At 42.9% G+C, this 19,688-nt stretch overlaps 1 protein-coding gene across 2 annotated transcripts in view; it reads left to right on the top strand.

Annotated features, from left to right (window-relative positions):
* Positions 1 to 509: 509 nt before the first annotated feature.
* Positions 510 to 19,688, top strand: part of MCTP2 (multiple C2 and transmembrane domain containing 2) — a 118,504-nt gene continuing 99,325 nt past the window's right edge. Inside the window, exons 1-3 of one of the 2 annotated variants that reach the window (XM_063169902.1) lie at positions 510 to 601; positions 16,023 to 16,120; positions 16,912 to 17,503. In XM_063169902.1, the coding sequence (XP_063025972.1) occupies positions 16,976 to 17,503 (528 nt within the window). In that variant the 5' untranslated portion in view covers positions 510 to 601; positions 16,023 to 16,120; positions 16,912 to 16,975. Of the gene's footprint in view, positions 602 to 1,547; positions 1,608 to 16,022; positions 16,121 to 16,911; positions 17,504 to 19,688 lie in introns of those variants that run through there. The other variant, XM_063169901.1, reaches the window with a different exon arrangement.

Here is a 19,688-nt window from a genome sequence, read left to right on the forward strand (position 1 = left end):
GTAGCTCCCAGCTCCTGAACTGATGGCTCCTGGTCCTTCTTTTGTGAATCCATATTGGATTGTGTGAATTCTTCCTCTCCAGATTTTGCTGAAAGAATTGGAATCATGGTTTCTCATGTTTTCCCCACATTTTTATTCATGGTTTTTCATGTTTTCCCCACATTTTTATTCAGTGGTTAGAGAACAATTCTTTGCACTGTGACACCCTTCCCACACGACCATTTCTGTTTTGCAATGACACAAGGTGGTTACATCACCAAGTTTCACTCGATGGTGTGAGATGGGTGTCGCTACGTCAGCTGCAAGAGGTGTAATTTCTGATCAGAATGACACGTATGGAATGTAAATATGTTCTACCACAAGCCTGTCCTTCCCCATTTCATTGTTCTGCACCTCCTGCAGTGATACCACGCTCCAGGGATGTTGAACAGGGCAGGTGGGAGTGGTGACTGGGTGAGCTCTCCGGGAAGGCGTGTGACCCAGCCTGCTCCAGAAACTCCCTGGCACTGGAGGCGTTGTTGGGAGGCGTTTGCCTTTCCACGCTGTGGCAAACTCATGAAGAAACACGTGTGGGACCACGTTTCGTGGGCAGACACACCAGGTAAGCTCCTCATCTTACCCAGTCCTGCCTCAGTTTCCTTGCCTGCAACACGGCTGCACCCTTGGCTCTATTGTCAGGCACCTGGAGATGCTGCCAAAAAAACCTGTTGGGAGATGCAGCCAAGAACAAGTGTTACGTGGCAGCAGTGCTGCTGTTGATTGTATTTCCCTTGGCCTGTCGTCATTTGTCGTTTCCTTCCTAGCTCCACCCTCACCCAGGGCTCTCCAGGGCAGTGCTGCCAGTCCCTGCCCTTTACCACCACCATCCCTGATGTCCCTGGGGTGCTGGTTTTGGTGGGAGTTCTTGGTGTGGAGTGGGCGGGCAGGATGCAGGTCCAGGAGGGGGGAGGATGATGCTGTGAGTGACAGGACTCGTGGAGGGACGCTCCAGGTGGATCCTCCAGGGGGATGTCTGGGGAAGATGCTCCAGGAGGATGGTCCAGGGGGATGCTCCAAGGGGATGCCTCGGGGGGATCCTCCGGGGGGATGTTCCGAGGGAATGCCAAGGAAGATGCTCCAGGAGGATGCTCCAAGGGGATGCCTCGGGGGGATCCTCCGGGGGGATGTTCCGAGGGGATGTCCGAGGGGGATGCTCCAAGGGGATGCTCCAGGAGGATCCTCCTGGAGCATCTTCCTGGAGGATCCCCGTGGAACATTCCCCCTGGAGGATCCTCCTGTAACATTCCCCTGGAGGATGCCGCAGGAGGATGCTCCAAGGGGATGTTCCAGGGGATGTCCCGGGGGGGTGCTCCAGTCGAATCCTCCAGGGAGATGCCCAGAGGGAAGCGGCGCACGGGGGATGCCGGCGGGGCGGGCTGTTTGCGGGCAGCCCCGGCGCTTCGGGGGCGGGCGGGCAGCGGAGCGCGCAGGGAGGCGCCGGCGGCGGCACCGCCCCGGCAGGCGGGAGGGGACGGGGACGGGGACAGGGACGGGGCCACACGGGGCGGCGGTGACAGCGGCGACAGCCACGCGTGCCCGGTCCGATGGGCGGCGGGCGCGGCCGGCAGGTAAAGGAGGGCAGAGGCACCGGACGGGGCAGCCCGGCGGGTTCGGGGAGGGAGGTTCTATAGTTCGGGTTTTAGTTTGGGTTTTTTTTCTCGTTGTTTGTTTGCTGTTTTGAGGTCTGGCGCGTTTCTGCCAGCTCGGTCGCTCTCTCTGTGCCGCTGCTGGTGCTTCCCCAGGCGCCCCGCAGGACGAACTTTGCTGGGCACGCTCGGGGTTACTTGGCTTTTTTGGCTGTGTGATGCTGCTCCTGGGACTCGCACCGTGTGCCAATAATGCTTTTTGTTGCCGTTGGTGTGAGAAAATGATGCTGGGGAAATTCTCGGCTTCTTCAGGCAGCTCTCACTGAGCCGGCGCATCCCCATGTGCACTTGCTGGCTGAAATTGAGTTGGTTGGCTGTTGGCTTTGACTAAATAAATAAGCCACTTAATAGTAATAATAAAACAAACCCTAAACTAAAAACAAACAACAAAGTGGAACATTCACGCTAGTACATTGACATAGCGGGGTTGTTTTAAGGGTAACTTTGATGGAAATTGTAGTGTGTAAGACACAGGTTTGTTTCTTTTTTTAAGAGCTGTTCGTACGATTGTAATGAGTACTAGTGTGAATTTTCATTGATATTTGCGTAGCACAACTATGGCAACTGGCAGGGGTCCAGCTGGTGTCCTTAGTTTTATGACAGTTGGTCAAAGCTCACTGATAGCTGAATTGCTGCTACATGGCATTAAGAAAATAAAAGTTCTCACCTGGATATCTATATACTATTAGGTTACTGTGATTAATGTGCAGAATTTATCATGCATTTTGCAGTAATTCTCAGAAAAGATACTGTTGAGTGAGTCGATTTAGCTGTCAAGATGAGTGAGTGCATTTGAGTAATAATCTTACTTGTTTGATTTCTTGCTGCTGTTCAATGCCATCATAAAATAGCTTATCATAAAGCAAATAAACTTGCATGTGCTGTATCCTGAAGATGGATTCAGTATGTGTAGTTTCACTTTGCCTGTGGAAAGAAAAAACCAAAAATGGTGCAGAGAGGAAATTTTCATTTTATATAAATTTTCATTTAAACAATTTTGCGCTTTTTAAAAAATAAGAATGGCAAATTTTGTGCAATTTAGACAAGTTTAGCTTTGATTATATTAAAGGAGCTCTGGGATAGTTTGTAGATGTGTGGGTTTAAGGTGTCAATTATAAACAAGGGCATGAGGAGAGGCACTGCTGTCATAGACAGGAAGGTGGGTGTCTGAACAGCCCAGGGATTCCTGTAATCATCCCCTCCTGGGACAGTGCATGAGGCTGTGCCAATGCTAGAATTGTTGCTTATCATGTCATTCAAGGTAATTAGAACCATAACTGGCTCAATTTCACTCATTTCACTGCAGGGTTTGTTTTTTTCCCCAGTGTCTTTTGCATTTGGTAATGTAAGCAGCTGCTTTTGGACTAACTGCACCTCTTACTTAAAGAGATGATTATTTAAAAAATCTATCTGCTTAGCCAAGGAACACTCCTGGGGAGAACACCTTGGATGTTTGCACCTTGGATGTTGAAGTTCAGTGGGATTTGGTGGAGCTGGACTCAGGTTGCATGTGTGGCTTGGGCCAGAGGATGAACCTCACCCCAGAACTTTCTTGGTTGGTCCCAATGACATTTCCAGGCAGTACTGAGTGTCTGCTTCTCCTCCTTGAGTCTACACTGTGCAGATTTGCCCATTTTATCTTTAATTTTCATAGACAGCAGAAGGTTGGCATGAAGCCCCCACCAGTGGCTGTCAAATTCAGACAGGATGTGTGCAACAACTTCTGCTGTCGCTTCATTGTGAGAATTTTCGGTTTTAACTGTTTTGTTCACCCATCACCTGCACCATGAACTAATTCTAGTATGAGATTTTGAATTCCAGGCTCCCAAAGTGCAGAGGGTTGGGGGTCTCATCCCCTGGGGTCCCTCTGCCTGGGCATGGGGGAGAGGGAACCTTTAGCTCAGCAGAGGAGAGCAAAGCATGCCAAGTATGCTCTGCATTTCCTCTCTGTTGTTTCCACCCTTGAGTGGAAAATTGCTCCTGATTTCCTCAGAATTGGAGGATTTATGTTGGCACCCTTCCCACATTCCCATTTTACTTCCAGTTGTACTTATTAGATAACACGCTTGCATAGGAGCTTGTTTATAAGAAAAAGAACATTTTTTTTTCAATCTATTCAACTATTTCCTATTCAGCTTAAGCATTTAAATATTCCCTGGGCCCAAGGGGTGTGTTTCTTAAGGCTTAACTAGTCTTTTCAGGATTGTGGGGATGTTGGAGCCATGAGTGCCATGAACTCTGATTTTAAATCATGTATCAGTGTAACAGCTAATCCTGAGTGCACCTCTGTTCCCTGAGAAGATGTTGATGCTGTAACATCATCATAGAACCAGATGGAATATTCATATTTGAGCAATTTACGTGTCTCAATATCAAGGCTTTCTTTGTGTATCCCACTGTAATCCATAGAAGATTTTCTGTGATCCACATAAAAATTAACTCCCCGTTGTCTTCTGTGTGAAGGTTCTACTGAGGAACAAGAGTGATAAGAGAAACTGGGCCGAGTCTCCCATGTTAGATCAAATGATTGATCACCTTTTTATATACCTGGCAATTTCTGCCTTGGAGGAATTTTCTTGGGTGTAACTACAGGTTCACCAGCATAGCCGCGGAGTGGGTTGATTGCTGCGTGGGCAGATGGTTTTGGTCCAGTTCAGGGATCAGTAGTGAGGAAGCTTTGCTGATAGAGACTTTGTTGCTGTTAGATGTTCTCTATCTTCCCTGGATATTTGGTATCTTGTGAGCTGCAAGGCACTGTGGATGTGCAATCTGTCTGTCCTGCCCTGAGGTTGTCACCTCCTGAGGCACATTTGACTTTTGGCACCCCTGTGGCCTCATGCCTCGCTGTGCCAGGGTAAACACTTTTTGGAATATAATTGTATTTACAGTAACTCATCAAAAACCTACTCTGGAGCGATGTAAAGAAGGGTCTTGCTCTATTTATTTGAAATATTAAGGGATTACAAATTTTTCTTAATCAAAAACTTCGGTCCTTTAAAAAGCTACACAGCCAGAGGTAATTTTCAAACCCTTTAAACTATTCTTTCAACTTAGAAATTACTTGGTAAAATATTTGTAAAGACTGTAGAAAATTAAATGTTAATTACCTTTTCTTGAAACATTCCTAGATGGTTTTGAACTTAGGTTGTTTTGCACTACATTATTTATTCAGACAAATCAATTATCTTGGAGGGGGGAAAAAAGCCTGTGGTGTGTGCCAGGTCAGATGTTTGGATGGTGTAATAGTAAGCAGGTTCCCTGAATGAGCCTCTCTTTCAATTAAGAGAGATCATTATAGAGGAGAATGCAGGAGTGGGAACAGTCTGAGCGATGTGGAGTAAACAGAGAACAATTATTTATAATTTCACATAATTCAAGATGTTAAAGAGGTAAGAGTAAATGAGCGAGATTCAAAGAATTTTTTTTTTCCCTAAGATCCTCTTCAATAAAAACAAATCTTCCATAGCTAAATTATGCTTCTGCTTCACACAAGCATTATGTATCTGTGGAGCTCATTACTCCAATATCTTCCTGTTAAAGATATAAATGAATTTTAAAAGTTATTTGGCAAATCAAGAGAGAAAACGCCGGGGGCTGTTAATCACAAAGATGCAGGTACAATTTCTAGCTGAAGCGGCTCCTAAATCACAGATTCCTGGAAACAAGGATTATTCTGCAGGCAGAATCACAGTATGATTTTGTGACCTTATAGTCTTTCCCTGAGCATCTGTTTTTGGTCAGAGTGAGAGGCAGCTTATTGGGCTAAGTGGATATTTGGAGTGATGTGGTCCCCTTGCGTCCTGTGCGTGATGGAAATTTGGATTGGTTTTCTTGGGATTGCTGCTGTTTTGTCTGGAATAGTTTCAAACAGGTGAACATTAGATACAGCTTCAATTTCCACACTTGGGGAAAAAAAAAACTTCAACTAAATAATATGCTGTATTTCCTTAAGTTTTGATTAATTGGCTAATCATAAATGTAATCTGTAAAGAACACAGATGGAGTTGACCTTTTACAAGGCTACAGTGCTGCTGCAAAACTCCGTTGTGAAATAACTGGATTATTGTGGGAAAATCTGGAGTATGTAATAATTTCAGTTTTGATTTCTATTTTTTAAATGCACACTGCTTTTCTAAGAAGACTTTTTTTTGTTCTTTCCTTCACATAAGCAGCCTGCTGACCTTTAGGCAATTTTTTAACCCTTGCTCTGATTCTTTCACTGCCTCCTGTCAAACCCTAGGTGGGGACTGATGGGGACAAATTTTGTCAGTGCTTTCCTATTGATTTCTGAGGAAAACAGACCCCAGAGCTCAGAGTCTTCAAGTCCGCCTGTGGAATTGAAGCTGGATCTTCCAGTCTGATCATGTAGGTGTCTAACCCCTCCTGCCACCAGAGAGGACCCTCATGTTGGGTAGGTTGGATGTTCTCTGTGACCACTTTTGGCCTTAAAGGAGAGCCTCTTGGTAACAAATTCTGGTGGTCTTCAGTTCAAACGAATTAATTTGCTTGCTGCTCCTGGTGTTTTGGTCAGTGGTGGTGAGAGCTGGAGCACACTGACCCAGGGGGTGACTTTTCCTCCTGCTGTGGTGGGTGCCTGGTTCTTGTGTATTTACACAGATGCTCCTTCACTGGCTTGTTTTCACTTTCCCACAAAAACAACTTGCTAAAATGCAAGCTAAATACTAACGTAGCTTTTGAGATCTTTGTTTGGTTTTGTTGGCCTTTTGGGATGGGGAGAAATAAAGGGAGATCTTATTCATATCCTTCCTTTCTGGGAAGCACTTGTACCCTTGACAATTCTTCCTGTTGCCCACTCCTAGAACTATAGATGTAGTCTGTGGAGTAAATTTTGCTTTACTGGAAACTTTAGGTTTGGGAAAATTTCAGTTTTGAGAATTCTGGGAATTGTATGGTTTTACTGCCTTGAGATCAGAGCCGATCTAGAAATAAAACAATTCTGCTTTTGCGTAACGCCATAAATTAAGATACAGAAGCAGCTCTGTAGGATTTATGAGTGTGCACTTTCATTCTCCTCCCATATAGATAAGCCCTGCTCTTGAAGTTAAGTTTTCTAGCCAGGGCAGGGCATATAATCTATATTGTTTGATAAACTTTTAATAGGGGTGAATGGAAATGAGGGGGCCACGCTAATTTATTTGAGCAGGCATTTGTCTGTGTTGCCATTGATGTGGAGGTGGTGATGATCAGGAGCTGTCAGCGAGGATGGGGCAGTCTTTCTCTCAGCTCACTTTATCACGGTCGTGAAAGTTCTTTTTTTTTGAAAGTCTGACTCATTTGGGTTTAAGTGAGGAGAGATTAAGAGCTCAGCTCTTTGAAATTTTATTGGATGCAGGTTCCCCTTGAAGTAAAATCTTATTGAACCTAATGGTTTTGACAATTTCAAATAAAAATATCCAAATGAATGAACATAACTCATCCCCTTGTCGCTGCTGCTTCCCTTGGTTTGAAGAGGAATGTTTTTTTTGCTGTCTTCCCTCATGGGAAACATCTGCAGATCCAAATGGCAGATCATTAATGTTCATTCAATAGCAGGCTTTGTTCCCAGTTTCTTCGACTTGGAAACAATTAACTGGAGAGTTTTATTTTGTCTTGTTTTCCTTTTGAATGCAAACATCTAATTCCAGTTATGTATTCTAGTGGATTTTGTAGATTCCTGCTATTTGGGATTGCTTGTAATTATTTTAGAATAAATGCTCCCCACTCAAATTCAAATAGTGGGAATGGTGCCTTTGTGCTTGTGGTGCGATTTTAATTTATTTTATTGCATAAGTGGCTGAATTTTCTGTAAAACTGTAAGATACAAATCTCACTACAAGGGTTTGTGTTCATGAAGGCTTCTTGTCCCTCCCATTTAACAAATGCTTTACAGTAGCATTTAACAAATAATCTGTCTGGCCTTTGATAGTAAGCAAATGAAAGCTGATCAAACATTCACCTACTTGGGTGCAAAAGTTGTTTGAACCAGAAAACCTGCAGATCTGTTCAGCTGACTGTGAGCAGTTTGTATTTCAGGACATTTGTCAGATTGGTGACTCCAGTCCATATCTGCTGGACGGAGGAACTGAAATGTGAATAGCTCTTAAATCCTTTTAAAAAACATTACTACGTCTTTAAAGGGTTTATTGACACCTGCTGAAAACTTCTGGATTTGAGCTTTATGTGATTTTAATTCATGAGCCAAACGAGGAAATTGTATAATTATGACAGCTGAATTAAAATACCTTTTAGCCAGTATTCACCAGAACTAAACATCCATGATTATAAACCCAGTATTTTGTTGGTTAATTAGGGGCTAAGTAGTCATAATTTGTGCACTTAACATTTACTTTGAGAATATGTGAATGGGGCAGGATAATGACAAGTGGTCAGCTTGATCCGTACTAAGCTATCCTGCCTGGAGCTACGTGTGCATGAAAGGAGGATTAAAAACATACAAAAACCCCCACGGTGGTAGCAATGTGCAAAGGAGAAGCCAGTGTGGTTGGGCAGCAAGAGCTGTAAATATGATTAAGGGAAGGTCTTTAAAGTTAACAATCTACCCCACCCTGCCTATAGCAAATATGCCCCAGATGAATCAGGCCCAGATAGTTTTTTATGGACTGCATAATGTGCCTGCAGTTTTTCATGCAGCAGGTGTGTCATATTGAATCATAGAAAAGTGAATTTTAAATTGCTTCATCACGTGTCATCCTCGCTCAGCAATGATAATGTTCCTGTTTTGTGGAGCTTTTCTGATTGGATCACTTCCCGGAACTAGAATTAACAAAGCCAGGTTTTGCTATAGTTGAGATTCTCTGAATTTCTGGAAATAAAATCCTGAACAGATCACTTATTATTGACCCCAGCAGAGTATTCCTATGCTTTGATTTTTGTCTCTTTTATTCAAGCTTTAAATAGTTACTGGAATCATAGTTTGTGGTTTTCTTATGATGCTGCTGCCGCCTGGGTGTAGGGACTTGATCTTTAGCAAACCAAAACCCCAGTGTTAAGACTTTGGAAGTGCCAAAGTGTAATTGCCAATGCACATGAGTTAAATTTACAAACTTTACCGGATCTTCTCAGTGAGAAAGTAATGCTGTAACAGAAACTGGAGACAAGGTGCAGATTTGGAGTGCCAAGAGGCTGAAAACTCAGATGGTGAATGGAAAGAGAAACCTCAAAGGTGGCTCTTTCCTGTGAAAAATGACTGGCATTTAGAGATTGTGCTGGCATATGTTCAGTCCTTACAGTTGGAAAAAAAGGAAGTTTAAAGGAGTTTAAGGAGTCTTTGGGTTTGCTGCCATTTGTGTGCTGAACATTTTGCTGTCATGACTTCAGGGGAGCAACGTGACTGGTTTTAGTTGTACGCATTGGCTTCTTCATATTTGGAGTACTAAATTATTGTCCAGGGTGAGACCCTCAAACACCTGACTTCACCAAGAGATTCCTAAAGGCTTTCTCTGTCTGTGTCCCTTCTAACTTTTTCAGTGTGGTGCGCAACTCCAGGTATTTAAGTGCTGTTATTTTCTGCTCTTGCAGAAAATCAGGGCTGCTACTGGTGCAATTCCCTCATTCAGTGCTGTGCTGCAACACACCAAACTCTCTTTTCTTTAGGGATCTTCATCCTCTTGCCTTTGGGAATTAAAAGACTGCAGAAGCACAGGTTCACTTTACCTGCAGATACACCCAAGCTCTGAGGCTGGCTTTTGCCAAGTTACTGTTGGAAAGAGGAACATGCTGTAGTAAGGAGAAAATAAAAAAAAAAAGGGCAAACCAGTAGGTTTTTTTCCTGCTCAAGTTGTCATCAGGGCATTTTTATGAATCAAAAATGTTCTGTTTGGGTTATTTTGGTAAATTGTTAAATAAAGAATCACACAGAGCTTTTAATAGACCTCTCCTCTATAGTCACTGAAATTTGATAAGAAGTGTGACAGTAATAGTAGTTATTTAGGGAAAAATTCTGGCACATGGACAAGTAATTTGCGTATAGTCGCAGGCTGCTTTTATTGAAATATATGATTTAAGTGCTAGTAAAAGGCATGAGTTGATTTGGCCTCCAGTGGAAGTGAGTCTCTGATTTCCTTCCTAGGTTTGTTTTCCCTGAGAGTTATGGAAAGGGAGGATCTATTTCTGTGCACCTCTTGTTATAAAAATAAACCTTTTGTTGTGAGGGAGGTGAGCAGGGGCTGGAAGGAGAGAGTGAGGATTCCCAACAGGGACCTGCTCCCTCAGCGTGTCTGTACCTGCTTCTATCTTGATTTTGTGTTGTCCCTCATGTGAGCCCAGTTATTTTAGAGCTCTTTTTATCTCATTCTTACTCTGTATGTACTTACACCTCTCCTTCCCCTTGCTGCTCACCAGCTTTCCCTCTCCCCCTGCTCCCAGGGATCTTCTGACGGGATTGGGAGCAACGAGACACATGATGAACCAGATCCAGTCAGTAAGAAAGAAGTGTCCCAGCTGCTGGGGAGATCTCAGCAGATGGCACAGTGCCTTCAGGAGAAGGATCTGCCCCTCCAGGATCTCCCTTGGAGTCTGCTTTGAGGTGCACATCGCCGCTGCAGGAAGCAGATCTCTGTGCACAGGTGTCCCTGGAGAGCTCTGCTGCCCAGCAGGTGTTGTTTGCACTGGAAGGATCATATCTGATTGCCCCATTCTGGTACAATCCCACAAATTTGGCTGGAAAGGTTGGAAGGGCCTTTTTGCTTGCACAGGTACAACTGCAAGCCACAATATTTTGAAGGAAGCTCAAAGAGTGGAAGGAACTTGTGAAATATGTTTGTAAAAATACACCCAAACACTTCCTCCTTCATTTCCTCTATACATACTCATCATTTTTCTTCTGTTTTAGAAAAGACAGAAGCAAAATGAAAGCAATACTTTCATAAGCTGGAGGCAGGTGCACGGTATTTTCTCAGTAACTTTCACTATCTGATGCTATTTTAAGATGCTTGTAGCAGCTGGTTGTTCTCTTATTTCTCCTAGTTACTGTCTGCACATAAATGTTGAGAAAAAAGCCCTCCAGATTATGCAAAAGAGCCTCTAAGGAGTTAAAGTGGGCCTGTTCCTCTCTTGCTGCTAAGTGGAGGAGGATGTGTGCTTGTTTCATGTGTTTGTGAAAGATGAAACTCATCACGTTTGAGCCAGTTAAAAATCAAAAAGCCAAACATGGGATCTAAAAGAGCCTAAAACCCCATGAATCTGTGAAAAAACCCCAAACCCAACCAAAACCAACAAACCTCAAACCTAAAATAGAACATATTACTTTAGATGCCTTTATTATCTGCATGCAACAAACAGGCTTTTCTTTAGGCTTTGTATTTACCCTGGATGTTACTTGTGATCTTCTGCAGAGACTGTAGATTTCTTTCATCCCACATCAAGAAAATAAAGCTGGTTTGTTTTGGATATGTTGTTTCCATTGAAGCATGTAAAATTGTTTCTTATGAAGCACTTGTTCTAGTCTGGCTGACAGCAACAGGTCAAGTCTTCATTTTATTTAATATATTTGAGTTTAGCATCCTGCTACGCTCTGCAAATGAATCTGTTACAGCAGAGCAGGATCTGTATCCACAGATTGGCATCATTTGAAGCCCTACAGGGAAGCTTAAGCTCAGTGGGAAGATTTGGAAGCTGCCCAAGCCATGACCCTGCTTTAGCAGCAAATCACCTGTGCAGTGAAGATTTTACCTGCACTGCATCAGTGCACTCCCCGTGATGCTTGTTAGTGCTAAAAATAGTTCTAACACTGATTTCCCCTGGGTAATTAGCCTGTGCAGAGTCAGATTGAGATTAGATTCTTTTTTCTGGTGCCTTATCAAATTTAAGTCCAGGTATTTGCCATATGCTGCAGGGAGAAAAGGCTGTCTCAATTTGTCCATATTGTGCTCTAGGGAATTCAATGTCCCTTGCTGCCCTCTGGAATCACACCCAGCTCAGCTTTCCACCTGGGACTTGTTTTGTATTTTTTTCAATTTTTTTTCCATTTTTTGTGGGGTTTTTTATTTTATTGGAGGTTATCTTTTTTTTTTTGTTTTTTGTTTTTTTTTTTTTTTTTTTTTTTTGCAAAGGGGGCACAATGCTTTCTTGAAGGTGTTGATGATCCAAGGAACATCCTGCCCCTGGTAAAGTATTCCCTTTTCTTGTAATAACTGGTGCTGGGTTTGGAAATATCCAGGGCAAACTGGTAATGCTCAACAAAGGGTTACTTGATTTGGATGATATTTTCTTATCTCTGTGGCTGTTGGTGCTAATCATAAAGCATTTCCAGATAAGGGACTGAAATAAGCCCTTATTGCAAAGATGGAAGTGTTGGTTTCTTTACAAGAAGTCATTCCATTCCTTGTAAAGGTTTATCTTTGGCTGTGTCTGAGCTACAATGATATTAAAAACTTGGGGTAGTTGGTATGTTCTGTTATAGAAATAACCACCCATGCAGTGGTTGTTCAGCCAGCAGAGAGCTATTTCTCTGATATTTTTCTTTCTCTCCCAAGGCTCCTAGAGCCAGAACACTCAATTTATAGCAAAAAGATAAAATAAAAATATGAAAAAAAGTCCTCAGTCCCTTTTCCCCCTGCTCTGTTATCACCTTCTTGTCGGCCTTGTTTCTCAGGGCACTGAATTCAGACGCTATAAACCTAATGGAGGTTATAAACTCATATTAGAACTTTCCATAGCCAAATATTATGTTGCATAAGGGAAATGTAATTATCTTTTCTTGTAATTTGTACAATGTCTCATGCATTAGGTTTTAAGCCAGTGACTGTGCCAGACAGGCAGAGATTGGGGTGAATATCCTATTCCAGAGCAGCCAGAATCAATAGAGGTTTTACACTGGGGGAGTTCCATTAGTTCCTTCCAATTTGAACCTGTGCTAATATGCATTCAAGTGAGGAGCACCTTCCTAACAGCCTCTGATGCATGTGTTGGTAATTTCAGCTGCCATGGATTTAGGTGTTTATTAGCGTTTAGTTGTAGCTGAAAACACACTGATTGAATTTGAACTTAAAGGTGGCTGGCATGCACGCTGACCCAAAGTTTTCACCTTCATTGGATAAACAAATGAGTACAAGGATTAATGGATTTAATTAATCTAGAGCTGTAATAGTGCTGGAATGGTGCTCAGGTGTGTTTTTGTCATCTTGACTGACTTTGAAGATGATACTTCAACAATATTAACCAGGAGCATTTTCAGTGTGCACGGGGCACTTCTGGGTGTGCAGGGAATGGTTCCATGGTGGAGAAAGACAATTTCTTCCATAATTCCAGAGTGTAAATCAATTTGGGTTTGTTCAGTTTATTTGCTTGGTTATATTGGCACTTCTGTAATACTTTCAAAGTGTCTTGCAGTATTTCTCACTTGTGGCTTCGCTGGCTTCCTGTCAAGTCAGTAAGTGAAGTAGAATTGCAGGATGATTTCTCTAGGCTTTCAGTGGCATTTGAAATATCTCTTATAGCCACCTGCTAGAACATCTAAAAAATCATTTAGCTCCAAATATTATGTGAATTTAAGGGAGTGCATATGGAGTGTTTTACTGAAAGAAACCAAAGCACATAAAAAAAATTCTAAAAAATTCCAAGAACCATAATTAGAAGATACTTAAGGGAGAATAAAATGCTAGTAATATTTGTTCAGTCATAGTGAGCTATGACCAACTTTTTTTGTCTGTAATCCTTTCTGTCCCTATTGCCTCCAAAAGAGGAGGAGATGGCAAAATAAAAGGATGTAATAAAAATGACAGGTGCAATCAAAAGCAGTTTCTCTGAAGGAAGAGATTAAAGTATATGGATTCTTCTGAGCATTTGAGATTTGGCAGCATATTAAAGAGAAAACTGAAGGAGGTAGACTGAAAACATTATCTTTTTCTTGTTACCTAAGAACAAGGAGCCATTCAATGAAATCAAAAACAACAGAGTTAATTTGATAACAGGAAGTGTGTGTCTTTGAATGCTTTCTGTTGGCAGATTTTTGCCACAATGTGCCATTGAAAGGGGAAGAATAAAGAGGCCAAGCTTAGACCAATAATTTGGCAAAATGTGTTTTTTTTTCCCTGTGGTTGCTTAGGGAATATTTGGCTATACAGTTGACCATGAACTTCTGAGGCTGAGGAAGGAAAAGGGAAAACTTCTGGCCTGTGGAGGATAAAGACTACATGAACAACATGTTGGTACCAAGGACACACTTTCTACATGCAAGAGAGAATTTCTCTCTCTTCAAAATAAAGCATTTCTATTGATGCTGTTCTGTATGGAAGAGACAAGCAGAGGAAATTGATGTGGGAAGAAAGAAGAGTTGTGTGTGTGAATATGGGCTGGCCCCAGCAATCTTAGCTCCAGCACCACTGTGGAGAAGGGTGGTCCCCGTTCCCGATGTTCCAGTGATCTCCCTAGAGAACATTTCTTGTCATGGTGGAGATCTGTGTGAGTAGTCTTGAGCTGAGGAAGTGAAAAAGCAGATGGCTGATGTCAGAGTGCATTTGGCCTTCAGACTGTATTTACCCTTTTCTCAGATGAGAACACATTGTGTGTTTGTTGTTAATTGCGTATCATAGCCATCATTTGAGTTAATTTATTTGTAAATACAATACTTACGTAAGAGAAGTTGTAGCTGCAGCAGCAATGTGGATGTAAAGGTCCAGAGGCAGAGTATGGTTAAACTTCCAGGCAAACCAGTGACCAGGGATGGGTTTATTTCTTCTGTGGCCTCAGGCAGACAACCTGCTGCTTCCTGTGCAGCAGATATCACTGATGTGTTGCTCCAGTGCAGGAGCTGCGAGGTGGCAGCTCAGTGGAGCCATCCCTGCTGTCTTGACAAAACCCCTTTTAAATTTTATTTTAACAATTTGATTCCACTGTGTTGCTGCTGGGCTTGAGGAGGACTCTGCCCGCTATGGGTTAAATGCAGGTAGATATCAGAGACACAATGTGGTCCCTTTTAGAATGGGCATTTCTAATCAGCAACTGAGGCAATCTAACTGGGAAAAAGAGCATTTGACTTGGGGAAAGCAACTGGAAAAACCTGCAGGAATAAATCTGCTCCTTGGTAACAAAATCTCAAAGCAAACAAAATAACAACAACGGCAGCGGGTCCTCAAAGTGAGAGGGGTGGAGAATAACAGGAAGGGAATGGGAAGCAGTAAGTGCCTTGGGAAGTGCATGTTGAGCTGGGCTCTGCCTTTATTTGCAACATCTTGGCTCCAGCAGGTTTCAGTGCAAGTAGGCGAGCCATGCAGAGAGCAGTAGCAGAAGATGAGTTGTTTAAATGACTCCCAGCAGTGTGTTTCATAATGTTTTGTGCAAACGTGTTTAGCCCAATAACTTCTGTTGCTGGCAAGTGATGTAAAGCTGCCAGGGAGGCTGTGCCTGCCTTGTCAAGGTTTTATGGAGACAGGGAAGGGCCTCAGTGAAAGCTCTTATCTGGTGTGAGCAAATCCAGCCATGTCTCCTGAGGCTGTGCAGGGCATCAGGTGCTGCTCCAGCACAGGCATCTCTCCATTCCCAATCAAACTGGGCTGGCTTTTGTGTCTCTGCTCCTCCCTCTGTAAATCTGTTGTGCTTCTGCCTGAGTTCAGTGAGCAATACAAAAGAATGGTGGGCCTTTCTGTGTGAAATCTTCCTCTGTGAGGTTCAGAAAACTGAGTTTACATAGTGGTGCTGTAAGGAACAAAACCCAATTTCAGTTTGTCCATGTGCACTTTGATATTGTGTCCGTGTCATGTTGATACATCTGCACTAACATACATTCCTGTTTGGACACAACCTGTTACTGCCTTGTGAATGCATGCAGTGCAATTAAGCTTATTCATTTATTGTGTTATAATAATGCTGATATTTTTTATTTGCTAATATAAATGGGGAGGGGAGGATTGTGCAGCTTTGGTTAGAAAGCAATGCAGTTAGAGAATTTTTTTGTACATTGCTGAACACTCTGCAAGTGTGGCAAGGTTAGTCATAAAGTTATTTAAATAAGTTATTAAGTAACTGGTTATGCAGCCTCATTCAAATTAATGAATGCAAGAGTAGATTTCTTTGAAAGCAGGCAGTAATTTTTCTTTGTGCATTAATCTAACAATTGTGTTTCTGTTGCCTTTCCTGGTGTTTTTCCTAGTAATCAGGAAAACACTGGGAAGTAATTTTTTGTTGATTATGCAATAGTTATAAGGTAAACATGCTGTGAGTTTAGGAACAGCCCTCATGTAGTTAATGGGTGTATATTTCTGAGGATGTGGGTATGTACTGAAACCTCTGTGTGTGTGACTGTAAAGGAGCAAATTTGCAGGTTTCACCACCTTTTTTCTTACTGGGTTTTGATGATGATTTGACCACCTCTTTTCACAGAATAAGGATGATTGCTCAGCTGTTAACCACGGAAGAGTCTGTCTGTGAGGATATTCCTGTGCACAGAGGTGTCCCTGTTCCCTTACGATGCACATACAGTGAGTGATTTTATTTTAGCTCTTTTATTCCTGACCCTCCCAGCTGCGTAAATGCTCACTGTGAATCAGCTCAAAGATGAGTCCACCAGTAGGTTTTCAAAAGTGATCCACCCATCCATTTTTGTATTATTTTTCTATCAATTGCCTACTCTACAAGGAAAGATAATTCTGCAGTTTTCACCGACAGTGGGTTAATGTAAGGGAGTGTGTTAATGTAAGGGAGTGTTTTGGGGTTCCAGTTGGGATTCCTCAAGTTCAATGTCCTCTCTTCAGCCTCAGCTACTTAGTTTTTACGTATCTGCCAACAACACATCCTGTAAGAATCTCTGTAGCCTTGGAAATAGTCAACAAAGCCCTACATGGCCTGGGAAAGTGGCAGCAGAAATGTCAGTGCCAGCTTTGCCAGCATGTTTTGTGTGCTTGAATTATCACGATCTAACTCCCGTCAGTAAGCTTTGTACAGAAACAGTTTCAAATTGGACAAATCTCAAGTTTTCACAAATCAGGGCTTGACAGAAGAAGAAACGTAATGTCCCCTCTTAGAAATAATGAAGTAGTGGGCAGACGTTGCATTTTTGTGTAGGAATAAATACTTGCTCTGGCTGTTTTCCTCCTAAATAATCAAACCTACCCACCAGATTGTATTTGGAAGCACTTACTAATGTGACATGCTCCGTTTTAACTGTTCAGAGAAATGACTGAAAGTTTTTAAGATGAGACAACATGAATCATAGTCTTGAGCGGCTGTTCACTTTTGTGATTGACTTGCCTCCTTCCTACGTTCCTTTTAGTCACCCTGGGAATCGCTGAAGCTGTTCTGTGCAGGAGGCACTGCTGAGATTTCCCCTTGCAGCAATGGACTTGGACAAACAATCCGTGTGGGGATCCCTGAAGCAGAAGACGCGGCCGTTCCTGCGAAACCTGAGCGTGAGGAGGACGAAGAAGAGGTCAGGCAAGATGCTGGAGAGGAAGGGCCGCTCCTTGGACCGCTGTCTCAGCGTGTCCGTGCCTGACATGCTGGAGGTGGACACTCTCATGGAAGAAGAGGAGGAAGAAGAAATTACTTACTCCAACGCTCAGGTGTTGTCGAGCTGCTCCCCCAAGAGCTTTTCCAGCTCTGTGGTGTCCCTGAAGAGCAGAAACGCTTCGGTGAAGGCGGCGGGAGAGGACTGGCTGTGGGCATCACAGCAGAGGACGCGGACGGAGGTGACAGTCACCCCCCCAGACATGCAGGATGTGGGCAATCACCTGCTGTCCTCACGAGGAGCTGAGGCTGTGGGCAGCCCCGTGTCCGAGGGGAAGAAGAGGAGATCCAGCGAGGACCTCTTTGAGCTGCTGCAGAGCTCCCGGCTGAGCGCCGCGCTGAGTGACGAGGGGACAGAGGTGGGTGCTGGAGCAGCAGCGAGGCTCAGCTGCCGCCTCCTGTGGGCTCCTCGTGCTTCTCCTTCATTTTCTGGGTTAAAAATGGATGGAGGATCCAACCAAGGCCAGGCTGGCCGGGGCTCTGAGCAGCCTGGTGGAGTGGGAGGTGTTCCTGCTCATGAGGTGAGATTTAAGATCCTTTCCCACCTGCATCATTCTGTGAGGAGGGGGCTCTGTTCAAGGAATGAATGAGCAATGCAAATAACCCTAAACTTTACATGATGTACACATTATTAAAGACTAGTTCAGCTGTCCTTCCTGTCAGTCTGGAGCTGCAAATAACACTGCTCCAATTTTTTAGTTCTTTTATTATTCTTCTGTTATTTTTAAAGATACCTGAGATTTTTCAGATCTGTTGGAATTGCTTCCTCAAATCAAAAGTTGTTGCAGTTCTCTGAGCTCAGAATTGAGGTGCTGATACATTTGCTTTCTAGTTAATATAATTACCAGGATTGCTATGTGGCACTATCAATTTGCCTTCCACCCACTGAAGACTCTGATGAAGGCAATAGGTGAAAGACAGCTGTGAACAAGGTGAGCTCTGCCTGCCCCTGGAATTAACCAAAACAAACACAAGATGGGGAACAGAACATGTAGCATCATTCTCAGGACTGGTTTTTTGGGTTTTGTGATGATGATTTGAGGAGGTGAAAAACTAAAAGGTTTTCTCTGCGCTGTCTTGTCCCCCTTTTCTTCCCCCTGCTCTGTGCTCAGTATTCGTGTCTGGACATAAATGTCCCAGGAGGATCAGAGACCAATACTGTCATGAAACTAATTCCTGCCTGGTCTGAGCAAATTGGGAATCCTGACGAGCTCATTGATAGCTTCATTATGTCGACAGCAGGTGAAGATTGTGGCTGCAGGAAACAGTTCAGGAAAAATTTGTTTTAGTTAGGTTTTGTGGAAGTATGTCTGCTCCTGTTGAGTGCTCTCTGGGAAGGTTACATTTTGAACTTTCTGAGGCCTTTTTCTCATTACCTGATTGTTGCAGTTGTGGGAGCTGCCTCTGTAGTCGTTCAAGATGCTGAAATAGGAAATGGGCGTTTTTTGTTCCAAGTCTTCCCTTGGGAATAGGGATTTCTCAGGTTAATTGTTTTTTAACTTCACCCTCAAAAGGATGATTAGCACTGATGTGGGGAAAGTGATCCTTTCTGATATAAACTGCTTGTTTTGCATCTCAGAGACCTGTGTATTCCTACCAAATGTGTGTTAGCTCCCGGTCTGTTGTGATGCAGAGTGTCAGACTGGTAGTTACTGACCATCACTTGTGGTTTAGGGTTGCTAAATTGTTCACAAATTGGTTTCACCTTGCTAGAGTGTTCATTATTTTGAGGGCTACTTAAGAAAAGCAACTGAAATAGTACAGTGCTTTGTTTCTCTGCTCAAACATTACTCAAAAGTTGTAGCACTTCACTCGGTATATGGTAAATATATGAACTCTAGTTATTTTGCAAGTTTTTCCAGGTTGTTTTAATGATAGCAGCAGTTTTTTCCTGCTGCTGCATGCCAGAAACCCTAATCTAAAATCTGCCTCAGCACAACGAAGTTAATACTAAGTCCTACTTTGATTTTGGGTGAACTGAGTGTTCTAGGAGAATGAAGTACCTGTATAGTGATGAAACAGTTTGACCTCAAGTCCAGTTTCATCCAGATGCACAATCCAAGTCTGGCTTATTTTCTGCAGCACTTACATCTTTCCCTAAATGTGTGTTTCTGTATTTGCTGGTGTGTGTAAATCATTTGGTATTCACTTATATGGCAAATCATCTCTCTGTGTGAATATACTTCCTTACTGTAATCTGCCTCCAGTGCAATTTATAAAGATCTTTCTCCTCGAGAATAAAAGGAGAGAGTGTAGCAAAGGAAAGTAGAAATAAGGAGAATTGAGCAAATTTAATTACGTTGAATCTGGTGCAAAACAAATTCAATATTGGAAGGTGTCCATGGCAGGGAGGGTGGAACTAAATGATGTATAAGGTCCCTTCCAACCCAAGCTTCAATATTCTATGATTCTATGACAACTCAATATTCAGCTTTGCTTGCACTTAGTTGAACAGTTGCTGGGTTTGTGCTGTGTGTACAAATACACGTGTGTGCCTGGGATGGGAATAGTTTGTTACAGAGGATTTTGGTCCCTGAATGCTGG

Source organism: Melospiza melodia, chromosome 15 (assembly GCF_035770615.1).
Source record: "Melospiza melodia melodia isolate bMelMel2 chromosome 15, bMelMel2.pri, whole genome shotgun sequence".
Classification (NCBI taxonomy): domain Eukaryota; kingdom Metazoa; phylum Chordata; class Aves; order Passeriformes; family Passerellidae; genus Melospiza; species Melospiza melodia.